This window comes from Hyposmocoma kahamanoa, unplaced genomic scaffold (genome assembly GCF_003589595.1).
Source record: "Hyposmocoma kahamanoa isolate Upper Pololo Valley unplaced genomic scaffold, ASM358959v1 63, whole genome shotgun sequence".
NCBI lineage: Eukaryota > Metazoa > Arthropoda > Insecta > Lepidoptera > Cosmopterigidae > Hyposmocoma > Hyposmocoma kahamanoa.
In genome coordinates, this window is record NW_020653851.1 from 14,019,651 (window position 1) to 14,038,435 (window position 18,785).

At 35.5% G+C, this 18,785-nt stretch overlaps 1 protein-coding gene across 7 annotated transcripts in view; it reads right to left on the bottom strand.

Moving 5' to 3' along the window:
* Positions 1-942: 942 nt before the first annotated feature.
* Positions 943-18,785, bottom strand: part of LOC113230074 (low-density lipoprotein receptor-like) — a 242,864-nt gene continuing 225,021 nt past the window's right edge. For 2 of the 7 annotated variants that reach the window (XM_026463808.1, XM_026463809.1), the window contains exons 12-18: positions 15,289-15,487; positions 7,733-7,813; positions 7,258-7,271; positions 6,815-7,133; positions 5,471-5,586; positions 2,951-3,109; positions 943-2,167 (exon numbers count right to left, since the gene is read on the bottom strand). In XM_026463808.1, the coding sequence (XP_026319593.1) occupies positions 2,123-2,167; positions 2,951-3,109; positions 5,471-5,586; positions 6,815-7,133; positions 7,258-7,271; positions 7,733-7,813; positions 15,289-15,487 (933 nt within the window). In that variant the 3' untranslated portion in view covers positions 943-2,122. Of the gene's footprint in view, positions 2,168-2,460; positions 3,110-5,470; positions 5,587-6,814; positions 7,134-7,257; positions 7,272-7,732; positions 7,814-15,288; positions 15,488-18,785 lie in introns of those variants that run through there. The other 5 variants (XM_026463810.1, XM_026463811.1, XM_026463814.1 and 2 more) reach the window with 5 other exon arrangements.

The window sequence follows — 18,785 nt, forward strand, 5'->3', positions numbered from 1 at the left end:
AATTCGACTCTGTGCCCTTACCGATAAGCACGGTTCAATTTACTGTACTTGCTTGCTCAATTTAGAGCCTATGCACACGGCAGAATATTTACGCGCGGATGACGCACAGAACAATACGTGTGTTTGAAACGAGATTCAACCGCAGCCAGTAAACTTTTACATAATATGTTCTTGTTGAGCCTCTACGGCCCCGTAAACGCGCATTCGTGAAACGTGCGTCGTCGCAGGCGCGTAAAAAATGCGCCGTGTGCATTGCCGTGGAACGGAATGGAAATGAATGCGGATCGTAATAGAAATGTTTCAAGTGTAGTATAATGAAGTTTATGGTAATTACGTAACGTACTATGCGCGACTTGATTTTTGGCTCGTATCTAGTTTGCACATTACACATTTGACATAAAGTTCATTATAGCACAGTTACAAAAATTCATTTCCACTCAGTTTCGCGGCAATGCAAATTGAGCCTATACGAGTAGTACGGTACACGCTGATAACGTGTCTCAGCTAATATGAGCATTGTATAATAATAAGACATGATAACTCGATACAATCGTAGCAGCGCGGCTTGTATGTGCATATTAATGAAAGGCGCATGAGATAACCAACGCTATGAAACGCAAATTTACTGCGAGATCATGCGAATGTGTGCACGTGGCGGGCGCGTACACGTATCAGCCATACTGCTACGTTTGTATACAGTTACCATACTTGTCTTATTATTATATATAATATGAGCTTAGGTTCGTCTCAGCCATCGAGTATATAACCAGTCTCAGCTTACTCCAATGGGATAGTAGCGTCAATTATAAACATATAGGTACATATGTGTGAATCTGGGTATAAAGGAAAAGGAAAAAAGGGTTATTGGAAATCAAAGATAAAAATTAACACATTTTACATATATTTACTGACAATATTTACACAATAATTTTAGTGACCACACTTATATTGACCTAGGCGTATTGTATGAAATGTGCATCAAGTAGTAAATGTAATTGAATTACATTACAAATAGTAATAATTAGATTTAGAGTGTTTGGCAGGATTTTGCTTGACAAAGTCACATTCCAAATAGCAATAATTAGATACATTGGATGGGTAAAACACAACCTTTACATAAAATATGAATAATATAAATACAAACTGTAATTTATAACAATTTCTATAAGATTATAATAAATTGAAATAAATAGTTACATGCAACAATGTGACCGAAAATCGAATTAATAATAAGCGCGGTCAATAAGATATCCCCGCAAAGTTAATTTGGCAACGAATTATTTAATAAATTTTACTAAATTGGCACAAATTTCTAAAAAACAAATTTATAAAATTGCATCCAATAAATAAATTTCCTTACATATTCTATACAATGTAATAAATTACCACAATGATATCATTAGCATTATAATGTAAGACCTAATAAAAACTGCCCATACTATGTATAAAATGTAATCATAATATATTTATTGGTACATCGCCATAAAAATTATGTGGAAAAAAAGTTGTACAATTCACTAATAAGTACATCTCACTACAAAATGTGAGCTTCAATTTCCTTGAGTTGATTGACTTAGAACACAGTTATTGTGTGCTTCGTTTCAGAACTGAGCGTTAAAATGCTTAACTAAAATTGGAATATAAACATTTGTAAATTTCATATAAATAATGACAGTGCACCAGGTATTTGCTCGATAAAGCAGAATCTCTAATATAATGCTATTCACAGTCTAAAAAGAGAAAATAATAGCAAACACGTCCCTTCTAATGTCTAATACATGCGTAATTATGTGATACTGGCTATGCAGTATAAAAAGCATCGATCTCAAGTTTTGCATGCGAAATAATTTTAATCGCGATTGTGATATGATGTGTAGGAAACAAATGTCACGATCGTAATGATTTTGAGATCCATTTCGGCGCGAGGTACTTATGAAAGCTTTCAGAACTTGGTTCCGAGTAACCACCAGCCCCATACGCTTCCTACTGCACTAATTCTAACCATATTAGGGATCACTACGAAATGTTTCTTCCCGTTCACTGGTTCACATTGTTTTAAGTATCACACGTCCTCCTTTTTCTTTTCACATTTAATGACATACTAATGTATTTACTGCCGGCACTATACAAAGTCATTTGTACCGGGAGTATTGAGCGGTTCTTGGGCCTGCAAACAAAGAAAACATATATTAGAAAATGTGTTCCACATCTTAATATTGCTACATAACTAAGATTCTTCTACAGTATTATCGTCTATGCAAAATAAATCTGCCTCCTCGCATAAAAATACTCAACATCTACTATTCTAAAATATAACCAAAACTTACCAAGAATAGCCCTCGCACGTTAATGCATGAAAAATAAATGTTTTACAGCAGTAAAATTTATAGTTATATAAGCAAAAGGCAGAATATAAAATAATATTACATATCCGCTAATTCAAAGGGACTATTTACAGCGTTTTACACCTACCATTTATAACCAATAATTTGGCAACTATGATTTAATACTGATGCGGTAAAAATGTTGGCACATTTTAATTGCCAGACCTTAAATCTAAACAAAAATAGTATCTATAAACCTCATAAAACAAATCTAGACCTAGTAATAAATATAACTCTAAATAAGTACATCAAGTTTTAAAATGTCTTAGGCAGACCTTAGAATTTTAGCAATCTTATGTTTCTTGTTTATTCAAGAAAGGTTATCCTTGGTATTATTATTTACATTAATATAATTTTGGCCATTTAGTTTTTGGGGTCTTATGAATTTTCATTGTACACGATATATCGAGGGATGTCTCGAAAATAAAATTCTGTTTTGATTTAATAAGTTCAATATAAAGTTGTGCCTGAGATCTAACTCCTGAACGAAGAATCGAGATTTGCGCGACTTATCTAAGGCTGTTCTGAATATTAAGCGTACACTCCATGGCAGTAAGCGCTCTCACCTCTTCGCCCACCGTGCTGGGGTATAACTTGCTACCGGGTGCGTAACCATTTTTCTCCAGAGCAAATTGGTCCTCCGTAGTTTTGCGATACACAGGATTATCGAAGTTCATAGAAGTCACGTTGCGGTGCACGTAATGCCGGTACATAAACACCGCAATCTGAAATTATGCCAACGCACACATTAGACCCCTAATGTACTAGGGACGATTTCTACGTGATCACGGATAGCGCAAGTCAAGGTGGCAACGTACTATTCAAAGTTATATTCATATAGTCCTATAAAAAAGCATGGACACGATAAGAATAGTTTGACCCGTAAACTACCGGACGTGTAGATGTCCCTTTCTCGAGGGCTTTGTCGGCATAAAACAATAGCAATTAAAACAATTTGACGTCAATTAAAGTGTAAATGATATGATCGAATACAATTAAGCGATTGACTACACCAATTTATCAATTGGGGGCGTTCGAGAATATTTCTTAAGATACAGGCCTATATATATTAATTAGGATTTAAGATAAATTAATTACACCTGTGCGTGTATCTCAGTGGCGTAGCGTTGATTTCAGCCGCCAGGGGCAAACTTTAAATTTCAAAATAGTAAGGGCAACTTTCTATTTTCACGATTACAAAAGTAGTTCGTTTGGACAAGGTCGGCTCGTTTTTGTGTTAGCCTCGTCGCCACCTTAGTGTTGTTTAGGATATCGTTTTCTCAAAATAGTGGAATTTATTTTCTCATTTCAAGTAAAAAGAAATAGTTTTGACTAGTTAGGGCTCACCGCCGCCCACATTGATGTGCCGCCCGGGGCCATGGCCCCCTCTGCACCCCCCACGCTACGCCACTGGTGTAGGTATCTCTTAATTAATAAAGCTTTGTTTATAATTGATCATATAACATATCACACGATCTTATCGGAAGTGCATTACGTTTAAGGATTAATTTACATTGCCGCAGATGCGAATTTTTTAATCCATAGGTGAACTTTATCAATTGTGTAACATACAAACTAGATACAAATGAAGAAACATGTCGCGCGCGTCTTCCGGAGAAATCTCACGCAATCTTTAAAATTCCCGCAGCTACCGTAACGTATCAAGTTTGAAAGTTATACGTACCTATACCTAAAGTTAATTGTACTATGTACCATTTCGTTAAAAAAAATTGGCTATATATTCCTTTCCGCGGCAATGTAAATTGAGCTTAGTTATTATAGACTTTTGAGACCGTCAACTCTGAAAAGCGAAAGTTACATTAACGTTGGACGATTCATTGTGTCTACTACTACCTACGTGAGAAATAGCAACATTTTAATCAAGTAATTGTGACTAAGGTCCGTATCAATAAAAAGCTTCTAACCCGATGTTAAATGCGTATGGTTGAGATAACACTCAGATATCGAGACAAACTCTCATGTATTAATAAACTAATTATGGGTATATTGAATAAAATGAAAGTGACGAAAACCCAGTCGAAAAGCGTGACAAGAGGCTTATAGGTGACTCGGATTTAGTAGAGGCTAAGCTGCAAAGCCTTGAATACTGGAGTAAAATTCCCTGCTTATCGGTGTTCTATAGGATATGTCATGGAGAGTGTTGCGATGGACTTGCATGATTTAATTCCGCCTTCCCCTTTCCATCACCGTGGGACTAGACGTAGGCTGGGGTTCCGCCCCTATGTTGTGGATATTTTAAGGATTCACTCGAAGCGTTTCGCTTCCAATATATAAATGGCGAACGGCTAAGGAGTGGAATTCCCTGCCTGCAGACTTTATTCTCCGAACGCTGTTACTTGGGCCCTTTCAGGCCTAGAGTTCATAGGCATTACTTAGGTGTGCATGCTACGATGAGATGAGATGGAGGTCAAATGCAAACTTATTTTTTTTATAAAAAAAAACCTTGCGCTCGATTGATAAGAACTTAATAACGATCTTAAAACGTAGTGCTAAGTGACCTTTAATTAGTAAGCGGAAATATTTTGACAACTCTAAAATGATGCGTAACCAATGAGTAATCGTTGACGTGTTAGGTAATTAGTTAATAAAGACGCCTCCCGTTGATGTGACCTTTATTACTAATACGGCCTTAGTAATTTTATTAACTAGTCCATGACGTTATGTACCGAACCCACATAAAACAAATAGTTTGCCAATATTCATAAATCACAACAACCCGTTCCGGAAAACCATTAAGTTCTCATAACAACGTGGCCTGATTTCTTGGCACTATTAAGTGTCACACGATCCGAAAGTAAGAATCGTCAGACAATGCCACTTTGATGAGCGCTAGCTGTAGCAAACATCTTCTCCGCCACTAATATTTAGTGAGATTCGTTCACTTACATGTATTTCATTTGAGAATTTTATTTTGCGTAATATAGCAGGTGTAATGTCGTTATGTAAGGTGATTATTTGGTTTTAAGGTACCAGTAACGCTGCTGTTTGAACGTTACTGGAATGGATCTAATTTGATCTTTTGACAAATCTTTGCCAAATATAAGGTGATTATAATTATAACATACCAATGTGCCCAATATGATTACGCCAGAGATTACAGCCGCAACGATCCCGGCAACAACGCCTGCGTCGCGACCGTTTGGAATTCCAGCGCCAGGCTTAGGCGCTCCTTCTGTTACATCTGTAATTTAAAGCAAACTATTTTAAAATCTATATACTTAATCGGAATTTGCTTTGATCTTTGCAGCGCTTTTGGTCAAGATGACATCTATAATCCTGATAGGTACGTGTAAAATTTCTATAAAATGTTTTTGTGATTTTGTTGCAGTGGAGCTCTGCAGAGACCTATAACTTAGGTACTTAGTTGATTATTATAAAAACAAAACACGTTAATCACATTGTTAAACCTCCACCTCCGAAGCAGTCACAAAAGTAGGAAAATGTTATAACGTTAACACAAGAAGCGAAGTAATGTGTATTTTTTTACAGTTTTGGTTTGTGTAAAGATTTAGATTCCTCAGCATTGAACAAAGATGGCAGTAAACATAAAATTCCGCTTACGTGGTAAATAAACATCGTAAGTTCCTCATTAAATCAAACATGACTTGTACTATTAGCAAGTTCAGTGTAGTTTTACAGCTGTCTAAACTAAGCAAATATATGCAAGTATATTGACGTAAAAAAAATGTTTGCATTGAGTTAATGTACGTTAGCGTACATTAATAAAATTACAATAAAGATTTTTCTCATTTTCATCAGAACATTTTTCTATTTAAGCTGTACCTGCTTAAACATTGACTTAAAAAAAATCAGTGACAATTTTGTGGGCGTCTTAAGCCCGCAAGGCGTTCTATTTACTTACTATTTACTTACTATTTTACAGTCTCAATGAAACGTGCCAACTCGTAGGTATTAGTTACTTTTAAATATGTGAACCTAGATTTAACAGGTACTACATACAATGCATGATTTGCATCTGTTGACATAGGTAACATAGAAGAGACAATTATAAAACAATAAAAGGACAGGAAGGATGTGAGACGATGAAAAAAATGTATGAACACCCTACAGGATTTTGACATTATGTTGTTGTACCCATATTGTGATAATGGTGTAGCCCTTTTGTTATTTTAATTTTACGAAGCGGCTGTTACAAGTGACGTACAATAGTGTCGTTTCAAAAACGTTTAAATTGAAATAATATAAAATTTTGCTGCGCTTAAGTTCATTTCTATTGTGTATTGAATGCAATATATCGGATGTTAGTAAGTCATTGCTTAGTAATAGTGAATTTTAGTAGTCACATGCATTCAGTTAAATAAATGAATCCGTGTGTCTTCTTTTTATCAACTACACAAACTAATTTCGGAAATGATCATTAAAAGTTTTTTTTGCATCATATACGGTACCTGCCCCTGGTAGAATGGCGCCAAAACTATGAGGAGTACTCGTGCTTGCATCAATGCGTTGGATAAGTTCAGGCATGTACACTAAACTAAGTCTTTCATAATCGTAATGAGATTCGGCAACAGGATTGTCAGTCGTGTCTGGTATTCTATCCAGACCCAATTTCTTCAGGAACACGTCTTTGAAAGGTTCGTTATTCTTCAACAATTCTTCTTGATCATTTTCCCAATAAGCCGTCATTGGTTTAGTTTCAATGTTTTCAGTCTTAATAGGTAAAGCGATAGGTTCCTCGGATGGCTCTATATCTTCGTCGCTTTTGATGAGTTCCCGTCCGAACTTCAAGATATTGCGGAGAAGGCCAAACCCTTCTCTTTTTAAATTCACCATAAGTGTTTAGATGCTTCTTTGACAGTTCACTTCCGAAACAGTAACTCATCAGTTTGATAAATATGGTAATCCCTGCAAATCAGTCAATGAATCCCATGTTGAAGACACACAGATATTTTAACATTCACTATGATTTACAGGGTTAGTGAGCAACTTGATGAATGTTAGTAATTGCTAAAGTTGTCCCCGATCGTCCAATTATATAGTAATTTTGTTATCTTATCAGATTCGATGACTCATTTAATCAAGATTTATGTATTGGATCAAATTTGCGGCATTTATAAACAAATTGCTGGCATGCCAATACACCGGTGTAGTAATTATTGCATTACTACATTTCAGTGGTTTGCACGTTATAACAGAGAAAGGCAAATAGTCACAGGCAAGGTCTATGTATACCTTCACATTTACTGAAGTTTAATCTAACCTCAAAGTTACAAATTTGATCCATGAATGAATGGTCAGGTAGAGGAAAGACGGGAGAAGATACAGGTTAAACAAAAAACAGGAAAAAGGCTCTTCAAAGTACTCACTGGTCGCAGGTGCTATCGTAGTTATATTAATTTCATAGTGTTGATAAGTTGATTTATGCACCTCCACATCGGGTTTTATATCTGCAGATTGTAGTAGAAATATACTTTAGATTGAATCCTTTTATCATTTATTGTTGCAGGTTCTGTTTAATATTGTTGTATATTTTTTAAACTAGTGGAATGGTTATTGCGTGCAAGTTCGCCAGCCGGAATGATGTAAATTCAGCGTGAGCACGGAGCGAAGCAGAGTGTCGGCCTGCGCGCGCGCTACTAGTGGATTGATCCGTCAATGCTCGCCGAAACCGAACCACTCATTCCGTCAGCAATTCACGCTGCTATTCGCTATCCGACGCAATCCGACTCAGATGATTTCTTTTCATTTTTATGCAAGAACACACGATTTTTTCTTAATTTAGAATTAATCTTTGTATCTTTTTCACAGTTATTGTTGTCTTGAATTGATTATTCATTATTATTATTAATTTATATCAATCATAATAGTCGTAACAATCTACTAGTACTATGAACAGGACAGTTTCGAGAAGTTTGTTGTAACAAGAGGGGGTATGAGTTAACGGCATGCCGGATCGCGTGGCGAGTGGTTTAACAAAAGGTGGCGTGACTCTGACGTCATCTCGCCTTATTCACTAACGATTGGGCATTGGACGGTTGGTGCGTGGTTCAATCTGCTGTCTCTCTTACGCATTCGATTCACGTATGAGGTCATTCGGTACAGTTAAACCTAAATTTCTATTAGATCAATCTGTGAATCATTGTTTTGCTTTTTGCCTTAGTTGACAAAGTAAGACTTATTCACACTTAATATCATCAGCACATTATTGCAATGCAACTTAATATTATCAGGTCATTATAGCAATGCAGTTAACTATTAAGTTCATAGGCCACGAAATGCATTAATAGTTACATATATCGCTAATTAATCTATCATATCGACAATTAGCGATTTATATTTTATGCATACCTACATGTAAATCAAATTAATTTATTTGTGATAAAACACTTCGCGACTTATTTGATAAATCTGTAAATGTATTTCCTCTAATATGTTCAAAAGAATAATTGGTCGTATTATTTTATAAAAGATTAAGATATATAATCAGTTATTTATATAAAAGGAGTGGTATTTTCTTAAGTAGATAGATACGCTCAATTATTCCTTTTCGTACAATTGATTGTATCGTCGATGTTTTGTAGAAAAGGCGTAAGCGACATGTCGTAGATTTTCAGCGATCATGTTTTAGGTTTTCAGAAATGATTTAAAATTCAATTTTCGTTTTGATTAAGTTTAAGTTTTGAAAATCTACGAATTGTCGCTTACGCCGTTTCTACAAAACACCGACGGTATATGTAACCATATAAATAGATATATGTATTAGCAATTCATTGAATGAGCGTACAAGTCATAACAATTCCGTACGCTGAAGTGTATGCATAACGTGTAAGATAAAAAAATAGTACGACGTATCTTTACGAGCGAGTGACGAAAATATTACGTGGCATAGTATGATACAAGGCCGAATCAGAGATAGCTGCGTCATTTTATTTTTAACTTGGCAAAAGTCAAGTGTAGTTTTTGTAAATACTGCACGAGTTCCTTCACATTGTCTATTATCAAAATTTTTTATTAATATAATCAAATTATTATTTTATTAATATAAAAAAAATTAATATTTATTTCATAATATAAATTTATTATTTTATTAACGCTATAATAAACAGCATTTAATTTTCGACCTATTACTGAACAGTTTCTCTTTATTTCATATTTTTTGCAAATGGCTCTTGTGGGATGCAAAATAAAATTAAATCTGTGTAACGGCTACGGAACCCTACTATGGGAGTTTCCGACAGTTTTTCTAACGAATGACTAAAATTAACAATTCAGGTCGATGACGAACATGACGAATACGTCAACAGATACGATGTTCATTCAAGAAAACATCATCTTAGAATTGAGAACCTACTTTTTTTTAGTCGGTTAATAAAATCAACAGACTTCTAAATTTGAATTTTGCATTCGTTTTGAGAATACCTAGTCTATAGTAATTTTAACCATAATTTTAGAATAACTATGGGTTCCGACACGGCACTAATGCGTTAACAACTTGCAACATTATTGATGTGTCGGTATGTATGTAGCGAATTCAATTTGACGAACACATTGTTTGTTTTCTGTTTACCCAGTTTGGCAGTAGAAATTGAAACTGACAAAACAGCCTCGTGTACGATCAGAGCGTAACTGATACTAATATTTATCTTAATATAAATAAGATGAAAAATGACTAATTGCAAGTTGTTGTTGAGAGTAATCCATCGCAAACTACGGAGGAATTAGCAGCGTACAAACCGCAGTTTTGATGATGATGATGATGCACACAATAGATACTCATTCATTTGCGCCTAATTAGTAAAATAGGAAATATGAGTACACGAGTTGTCCGAATTACTACAGCAGGCAACGCGTGTTGAAGCTTGCACTGCCTTCACGAATCGACACGGAGATGAAGGAGTTTCGGACCGTATCATTACTTAAGATGCAAAATGGACTCTTTATGATAATCACAAACGATTAACAGTGTTTGAAGGCTAATGACCCCAAACAATGTTCAAGTGATCCAGCTGCGGAGCACACAATAGCTTTCTTAGATCTGGTACATCCATGACAGTCGATTGCTATTATGAAGAATAATGCGACCGATGAAGTCTCGCCAAGTACCTTGGCCAGGCAACCAATCTTCACAGCTAGTAGCACACACTTCACAGTAGTAGTAGCCTCACATGCCGTCGGCTGAATTTGTAAACCTCGTAAAACAGAATTACTAGAAATAAATATACGACAATCTATGATTATACCCTTACTTTATGACTAAAAAGAAATTTTAGAAATTATATTTTAAGCTTTAATTGTCCGACATTGCGATTGAAGGGTAAATTAAATGGAGATTACGATACATTTCACGCCATTTTTTCCAATCGGGACAGGCAAAGACGACTCCTGCCGTTGCTAGTTCATTCGAGAAAAAACTACCGCCGAAAAAAATCTTCGTCAACCCATTCCAATTATTAGAAAATTATATACAGTGCCACTCAGTGCTTTAAATTGTAAAGATCTGAGGGGCACTGACACTGCCCCCGTCACCCTGAGACATAAGTTGACAAGTCCCACGTGCCGGTAATTTCACCCGCACCCTTACCTTTCAAAACCGGAAGCAATAATGCTCACATTACCGCTTGACGGCAGAAATAGCTAAGGTTACGAACTCTTAAACTTGGTTCTTATAAATGAGCTTCAAGACTTGCGTATTTTTGTTCCCCACTAAAAAAGAATAAACGAGCTTCAAGCAAGATGGCAGACGTTCATAGCATGGGTGATTGACCAAACAAATTAATATTAAAAAAATTGGAATTCTACGTGTATACAGCGACAATTTCGTACTTTAAATCCTATTATCTTCTAATGAGAAAGTCACATGCTACATAATCTGTTAAAAACGTATTAAGTAACCCAAAGTCATGTTGAACCTGTTTAGAAAAAATACCTAAAATTTTTCGATCATTATTTATATCTGAAAATATTACCAACATAGATAAAAAAGATAAGATAGATATAGCGAAATCTTCCACTGATCGCGATCATACAACTACGCGTGATTTAAATATGTTTAAACACAACACGCCTTATACAGGTACAAAATTTTCCAAGTAACTTAACAATCCTAGCTATGCGGCTTGAATCGAGTGAAGAAAAACATTTGCGAATCAGTTCACAACATCGTAAAGGTTACATTGTAAAATTTGCCTATCGGCTGTTTGTAAGTAACGTAAAAAATACTTTTACATATCTATTGTATGTACAAATTCCTTTGTATTTGAAGAATTCGCTGTACAGCTATTGACTGGTGAACATTATCCTGGTAGATGACAACCACAAAAATGCACAGCTTCGGACGTAAATACATAGGGCAAAATATGAAATTCAAGCCTGAAAACCACACTTGAGCACAGAAATTGATTACAAAACCAATGTAATTAACTCTTACTCCCACTCGTTATTGAACTCTATTTCGTGGGTAGGAAGATTGGGGCCTTGGTATAACTTTGCAATCCTTACATGACCTTAGGTATTGCTCATGATGATGTTGAAATTGTGCGTCATTATTTATTCGTCAAACGTGCGCAATTGGACAACGTCATACAAATAAACCTCAATATTATTTCTTATCTTTAAATGCTGTGGGTTACCACAGCTACCTCCACAGTTACCTCCTTTCTACAAGTTTGGGGATGAAGAATGGATAAATGTATTTTATTACGATACCATTAAATCACACCGTGTACTTAAAACGATTTTGTTTCTGGGTGATCATCATTTTCTACTTAGTTCAAACTGCAAAAGCTTTGATTTTGTGGCCAGGATAAGGAAAACGAAATCAAATTTGTACAAATTTTCCGGTCTCTACGTGAATACTAAAAAGGAACATTATATTTCAAATCAATAGTAGATTTGAACCAAAATTGAAAAAAATACCTAGAAATGTATAGATTTGTAAGATTATGTAAATACCACTATGTAGCTATGTATTTTTTAAGGTACTAAGTGATGGGACGAACAAGTCGTGCGCCTGATGGTTAATTTTAGAGCTTTAAATCACAAAGATGCCTCTGCGCCCATCACCCTGAGACATAAGTTGACAAGTCCCATGTGCCTGTAATCTCACCAGCACCCTTACCCTTCAAAACCGGAACACAGTAATGCTCAGATTACAGCTTGGCGGCAGAAATAGATAAGGTGGCAGTACTTCCCTAAACGAACTCTTTCACAAGGAGCTCTACTGCTACTAAAAATACCACTGTAACAGCCACGAGAGCAAAGTTTCAGGGGTATAGCTACTTTTTTCTCCATACTTGCTGCTCATAAACAGAAACCAATACCGTCCAACCAGAAACAGAACCTTTTTGAAGTTACATAGTATTCTACAAATTTATTTTTATTTCTTACTCAATCTATTCAACTCGATGTCATAAAAAAGATCTTAGTAATTATAAATACTTCTATATATCGACGGGGATGGTGCAAATCTGCGTATGTAGTTATTGGTGAAAAGCGCGTATCTGCACCAAACCAGATTTCACAGGATTTAAATCCCTCATTTAACGTTATTACTTTGTTACTTCAATGGCTACTACTTTCGTTTTTACACAGTGAACGTTAATTTATGTTGTTTACGGACTGATAACAATAGATTCCCGTTAATTTGGTTGCCACGACATTTACCTACGCGGATTTCATTTGGCGACTAAAATACCGAAATGGAAACTCATAATTAAATGCTAGGTACCTACGCGTAATTGCACTATTCCCGGCGATATGTTTGTACCCATCCTTTTTTTTTTTTGTGTCGTTCTTAATAATGTGAGTGGGTACACATTTTTCGTTTTCATGGAATGTTGTTTGCCTTCCTAATTTACTGCTAAACACTTGTGCCATAATTACTTTAGATCTTGAATTTTCCACGGATGATTTAGTATTCATTAACATTATGACTTTAAAGAACGAACACAGAACACATATAATTGAATATGTGTTCGAAGATCTCTTCGACCTGTATTCAGACCAATAAATCATGAGTAAATGTTAGCAATGACGGTATGAGATATTCCATTCTAATACCAAAAACTAATACCGATGGTATTTGTTTCCACTTGTAATAAATTTTATATTCCTAACGAATACCAAGTTCTAAATGTTTCAATAATGTACCGATTCTATTCCCAACGAATACCAAAACATAAATTTTGGTACAGTCACAAACATTTACAATGGTTTCTAATATTTAATATTAAGTATTATCATAATACAATTTATTTGGGCAGTTTTTGTTGTTGTTGTAAGTTGCTTAAGTGAATCACATGACAAAATTTTTTACCTGCGAAAAGGGTCAGTTGCTTCGCTATTGTTTAAAAATTCGAAACAACCATTTACTGCAGATAAAAATTAAAAGTAAAAATAGCTAAGAACGCATCGTACCATTCCTGCGTATCACTGTCTACTGGAAACGTCTCCAGAAGGCTGGCAGCACTGATCACGTAAGGCGTCGATTAAACGCTTTAATAATTATTTATACAAATTTTTTTTTGTATAAATAATTATTAAAGCGTTTAATTTTTTTGTTGTATTTTGTAGACTTATCATTGTGATTTGCTGTAATTAAAAGCTTTATTTAGAGGTGCATACCTGCTACCTGCCAATAAAGCTTATATAGTTAGTTACCTACATAGGAATTATAATAATTAACCAAACATTTTCCTACTACACTTTTATTTGTTTAATAAGACTGATCTTGTTAAATTAAATATTACTTAAAACCACATTGAAAGCATTTTTATTACTGACTGTACCCTGATACCATTTAACTTGTTTTGGGATTCGTTTGTGAGCGGTATTCGTTAGGAATATAAAATTTATTTTAAGTGGAAACAAATACCATTGGTATTAGTTTTTGGTATTAGAATGGAATAGATCGACGGTATATTGCTTTTATTGACCTCTTTCAATTGTCCCCTTATCGTCGCATGAATGCGACCTGTTATTATCTCTGTATACCCAGTTATGGATAGGTACTTCCAGTTACATTGGACGCTTTGTAAAGATACCTATGGCAGTATGACCCTTGTCTCGTCTTGTCGACTTATCTCTGGGAATTTCGTTGTCTGTAGTATTTCTTATTTAATTATTTTCATTTTTAATTGGTTTACTAAACTTCTCATTACCTTTATAACGTACAGCATTGATGTTTATGATTAACTCTGCTTACACCATGTGTTCATGTTACTGAAATTCTCGAAAAAGAAGTAAAAATGGATTAGCTATTCGATTTAATACATAGGTACGTTCTTTTGTTTATACCGATAAGAATTCCTTTATATTGATTAAATCAAAATTAAGCTGGGTATAATCAGTGTTATCATACACATATCTAAACAGTTTATTGCCTGCGACTTATTTTAAACTTATAATCTTGACTGTCTAATACCTTTTGCGTTTACAGATTGCTACTAAACTTAATTACAAATTATTATTTATATTTTTTTATTAAACATGCTTCTCGCTTCTAATAAAGTAGAGTAGAATACCATACATTTCATGACCTTTCACCATTGGGTTAGGCAGAAACCACAGCTTTCCACATGCTGCGATCCTGGCACACATCTTTCGCTCGTAAGGTACATACATATATATATTTTTTATATGTTACCATCACGGTTGATACCAAGGTTGAAAAATTACCACATCTCAAGAAAAACAGTAATAGTAAAAAATATTGCAACAAACATCCTAATTATAGGTGTTTATTTATATCTTACGGTGAGTAAGTAAGTACCAACTTTTTGTAGTAGTTCTAATTAAAAACAAATTCGAGAAGTAACGACAAGACGTAATCCAACTTCTCACGTTTTAAAAATACGTCGTACAGTGGAACAAAAAGTACCTGTCGTTACCGCGGCAAGTATTATAATAATGAAATGGTACTTACTGTCCTCGACGCACATCTGGTTATCGGGTAGGAGACGTAAGCCGTTAGGGCAGGCACAGGAGACACGAGGAGAATGAGGCCCTATCCTCGGAGCTGGCAGACAAAGGTGAGAACAATGGCCGTTGACGGCAGCACAGTGGTTCACGCCATCAGGTTGACGATACGGATGATATACGTGGATAACCATCGGGTTTTGCAGCTGTTAGACAAAAATAAAAAGATTAAATCTTTGCAAATAGAGCTCCTTGTGAAAGAATTCTTCAGGGAAGTACATTACGAGCATTATTGCGTTTCGGTTTTGAAAGGTGAAATTGGTAAAATTACACTCATATGGGACTTGTCAACTTATGTCTTAGGGTACCGGACGCAGTGGCAGTGCCTCTCAAACCTTTGTGATTTAAAGCTTTAAGTGGCACTGCCACCATTATGGACAGCCGTGTCGCTTACCACCAGGCGCACGACTTGTTCGTCCTGTCACTTGGTATCATAAAAAATAAACCCAACAAGAATGTTTAACGTTTTATTTTTAGTGAATAGCATGATGTCCTTACTAACAAAAAAGTCAAATAATCTTTACTTCATAGGTAAGCAAATTACGCTTGAAATCGTCATACTGATTAAACTCTACTGCTCATTCGTAAGGCATATTCCCCTGAGAAGAACGAACGGTATTGGGGTATAGCGGTATAGAAGTATAGGGGTTGCTCTTTGTAAATATACATTTATCATTGCAATATTTAATTTAAACATCTTGGTTCGAGAATACCTAAAAGAGCTAAATCGATCACTACCACGAATTATTGTCGTCCAAGTGCGCAGAAGTTGTATAATAACATTTAGTATAAAGTTTTTGTTTCAGTATAGTTTTAAACCTCGTAAATGGCAAATTTTGAATAGCAATCGGAATATTATTATAGAAGTGTATACATTGCCCCTTAAATTAATTTGACACTTTATGAAGACGACTGTTAGGAACAGTCGTTTATTTATATTCCTCGTATTAACATAACTTAACATAAATAACATTATCATAAATGTGCTGTTATATTAGTGTATTGCCCTAACCGCACGTGAAAATACTCTACTAGTTTCTTATTGTTATTATTGACACAAAGATCGAACAAAGACAAAGAAAATATCCTTCGATCAGACTAGACTCGAACCAGTGCCTGTTGCGCGCTGTTACCGCTGTGCCAACTGAGCTACGGATCAAGCCAGCACAATCTTACGATTTTCTCTATGTGCTTGTTGTCCTTATATTTGGTTTAAACAGCAACGGCAAAAATATAACAATATTCAACGTTAATAAAAATCAAAAGAGCCCGGTGAGCTGTAATAAAGATCTAATTGCCCAGTACAGACACCAGTCTCTCAAACTACATTTAATATTGTTGTTTTTATTCAATGTAAGATCCGCTTCTTTGTCTTGAGGTAATGAATCTTTATTATTATTTATTTCTCGAATCGAGTATTTTCGATATAAATTCTTCGCTGCAAATTGCTATTCATGTTTATATTTGATTCATCGTTGTATGGATTGATTGGGGTCTACGAAGGAAGCGTCCTCGCACGACGTACCATTCCTTTCCTGTACGTCTGGCGCACCTTGGACAACAATTTCCAAGTACCTGAGAGTGGTTACACACGGCGAGTTTAAGCAGCGATGCAAATGCGATGCAAACGCGATGCAGTCGCTATACATGCACCTTTACACACGCGACCGATTTTAAGCAGCGATGCAAACCCGCGTCGCACAGTCGCCTATAAATCGCAAGTGTAGCGATGCAAACGCGCGTCTCACGAACGCGCGTTTGCATTGCTGCTAAAAGTCACCGTGTGTAACCACTCTTAAGCCGATTGGCAAATCCTTTCACCACGATGGCAAGCATATTATAGTGCATGGCATCGACGTGATAAGAAAGAATTGACAGTAATGAATGATGAAGGATAAAAATCATACTTTTTACAAATTTTCGACTTCGTCATTGATTCTTGTGATAACAAATAAGACATTTGTAAGTTTACGTCATAATACAAGTATTTTATATTACAGCTCTGCTACAATACAATATCACGTCAAAATGTTCCAAATGGTATTACGTCGTAATGACATCCGCCGAGATTATTAGAGAAATCAGTTTTCCTTGTATTTATCAATACAATAGATGTAGCAGCATCATCATCTACCCATTTACGTTCCACTGTTGGGCACGGGTTTATCAGGCCAGACCAGCGTGGGAGACTTGAGACTTCACACGTTTTCCGAAGGTTGTGAACCTACTTCGTCGTGCAGATTTCATCAGGACGTTTTCTTTCACCGACAAACTCATGGTGAATTTGAAATTAAATTATGATAAATAATGAATTCCGAGGAACTTGAGAGGTGCGAGCTAGGATTCGAACTAGGGCCTCTGCTTAAGAGGGACTCGGTGAAACCATTAGGCTGCCACGGCTTAGATGTCGCAGCATGCTTTGAAAAGTCCCCAATCCGCAAGACCCCAGGGTGGTGACCTTAAAACCGTGACCTGCATGGGTGCGCATTTGACCTCCGTCTCACCTGATGGAAACTGGCAATGAAGACTATGATGGAGCATGCACACCTAAATAATACCTATTCACTCTCGCCTTGGGTGCACGAATGGAGCCTCCTCGCAATGTGGCACTGTTTTCGTACTCTGTACATCTGGCGCGAAATTTTATAAAAAATGTGTTACTTATATATGTAGAACTCATTATTAAGATCTTTTTATTGTGTTCTTGTATCTATTTCAAACAAAGTAACCTAATGATCTCAATTTTGCATGCTGTTTCCAATTAACAATCTCAATTATTTTAGTTTTTAATGTAAGTGTAATTTTTAGTTTTACTCTAAGTTTAGTTAACGATAAAAATGGCTAATAATAGTTTTCGGTAAAATATAAATTAAGTTTGTAGACCTGGTAGAGCATTACGTCACGCGTACGTAAGATTTTTCAGAAATTTCAATATTTCGTTCCGTTATTTTCGTATTTTTATTTTCACAATTTTAGTATCTCATTAAATAATGCAGTAATATTCATATGGGATGTGGTGGGATGTTCTCCGTAATGAAATTCGTAAATTTTGGCTCGTAAGTTCTTCTTTTATTTTATTTCCAATTTTATAACGGAAAAAAAATGAGACACCCGTGAAAATCAAAATCTCTCGTCTCCCGGCTTTCCCACCACCCATCACCGTACTTCCTCTTCATTCTCTTACCCACTCATTCCTCTCCTTCACTCTCGTCAATCACTCCATTCATATATCATGCATTCTATCGCTACGTTCCTAATTATGTTTTTGAGGCTGCTTTCACTATTAAAATTATCCTACATTCATATTTTGAAAAGTGCATTTTTAATAATAAGCGGGTTATTTAGGGAAGAGTAATTATGAGAAGATAAATAATTTGTATTCAATATTTTCACGCATATTTTTACTTTTTCCACTCCTGAAACTATAATATTGTTTGCACGTTG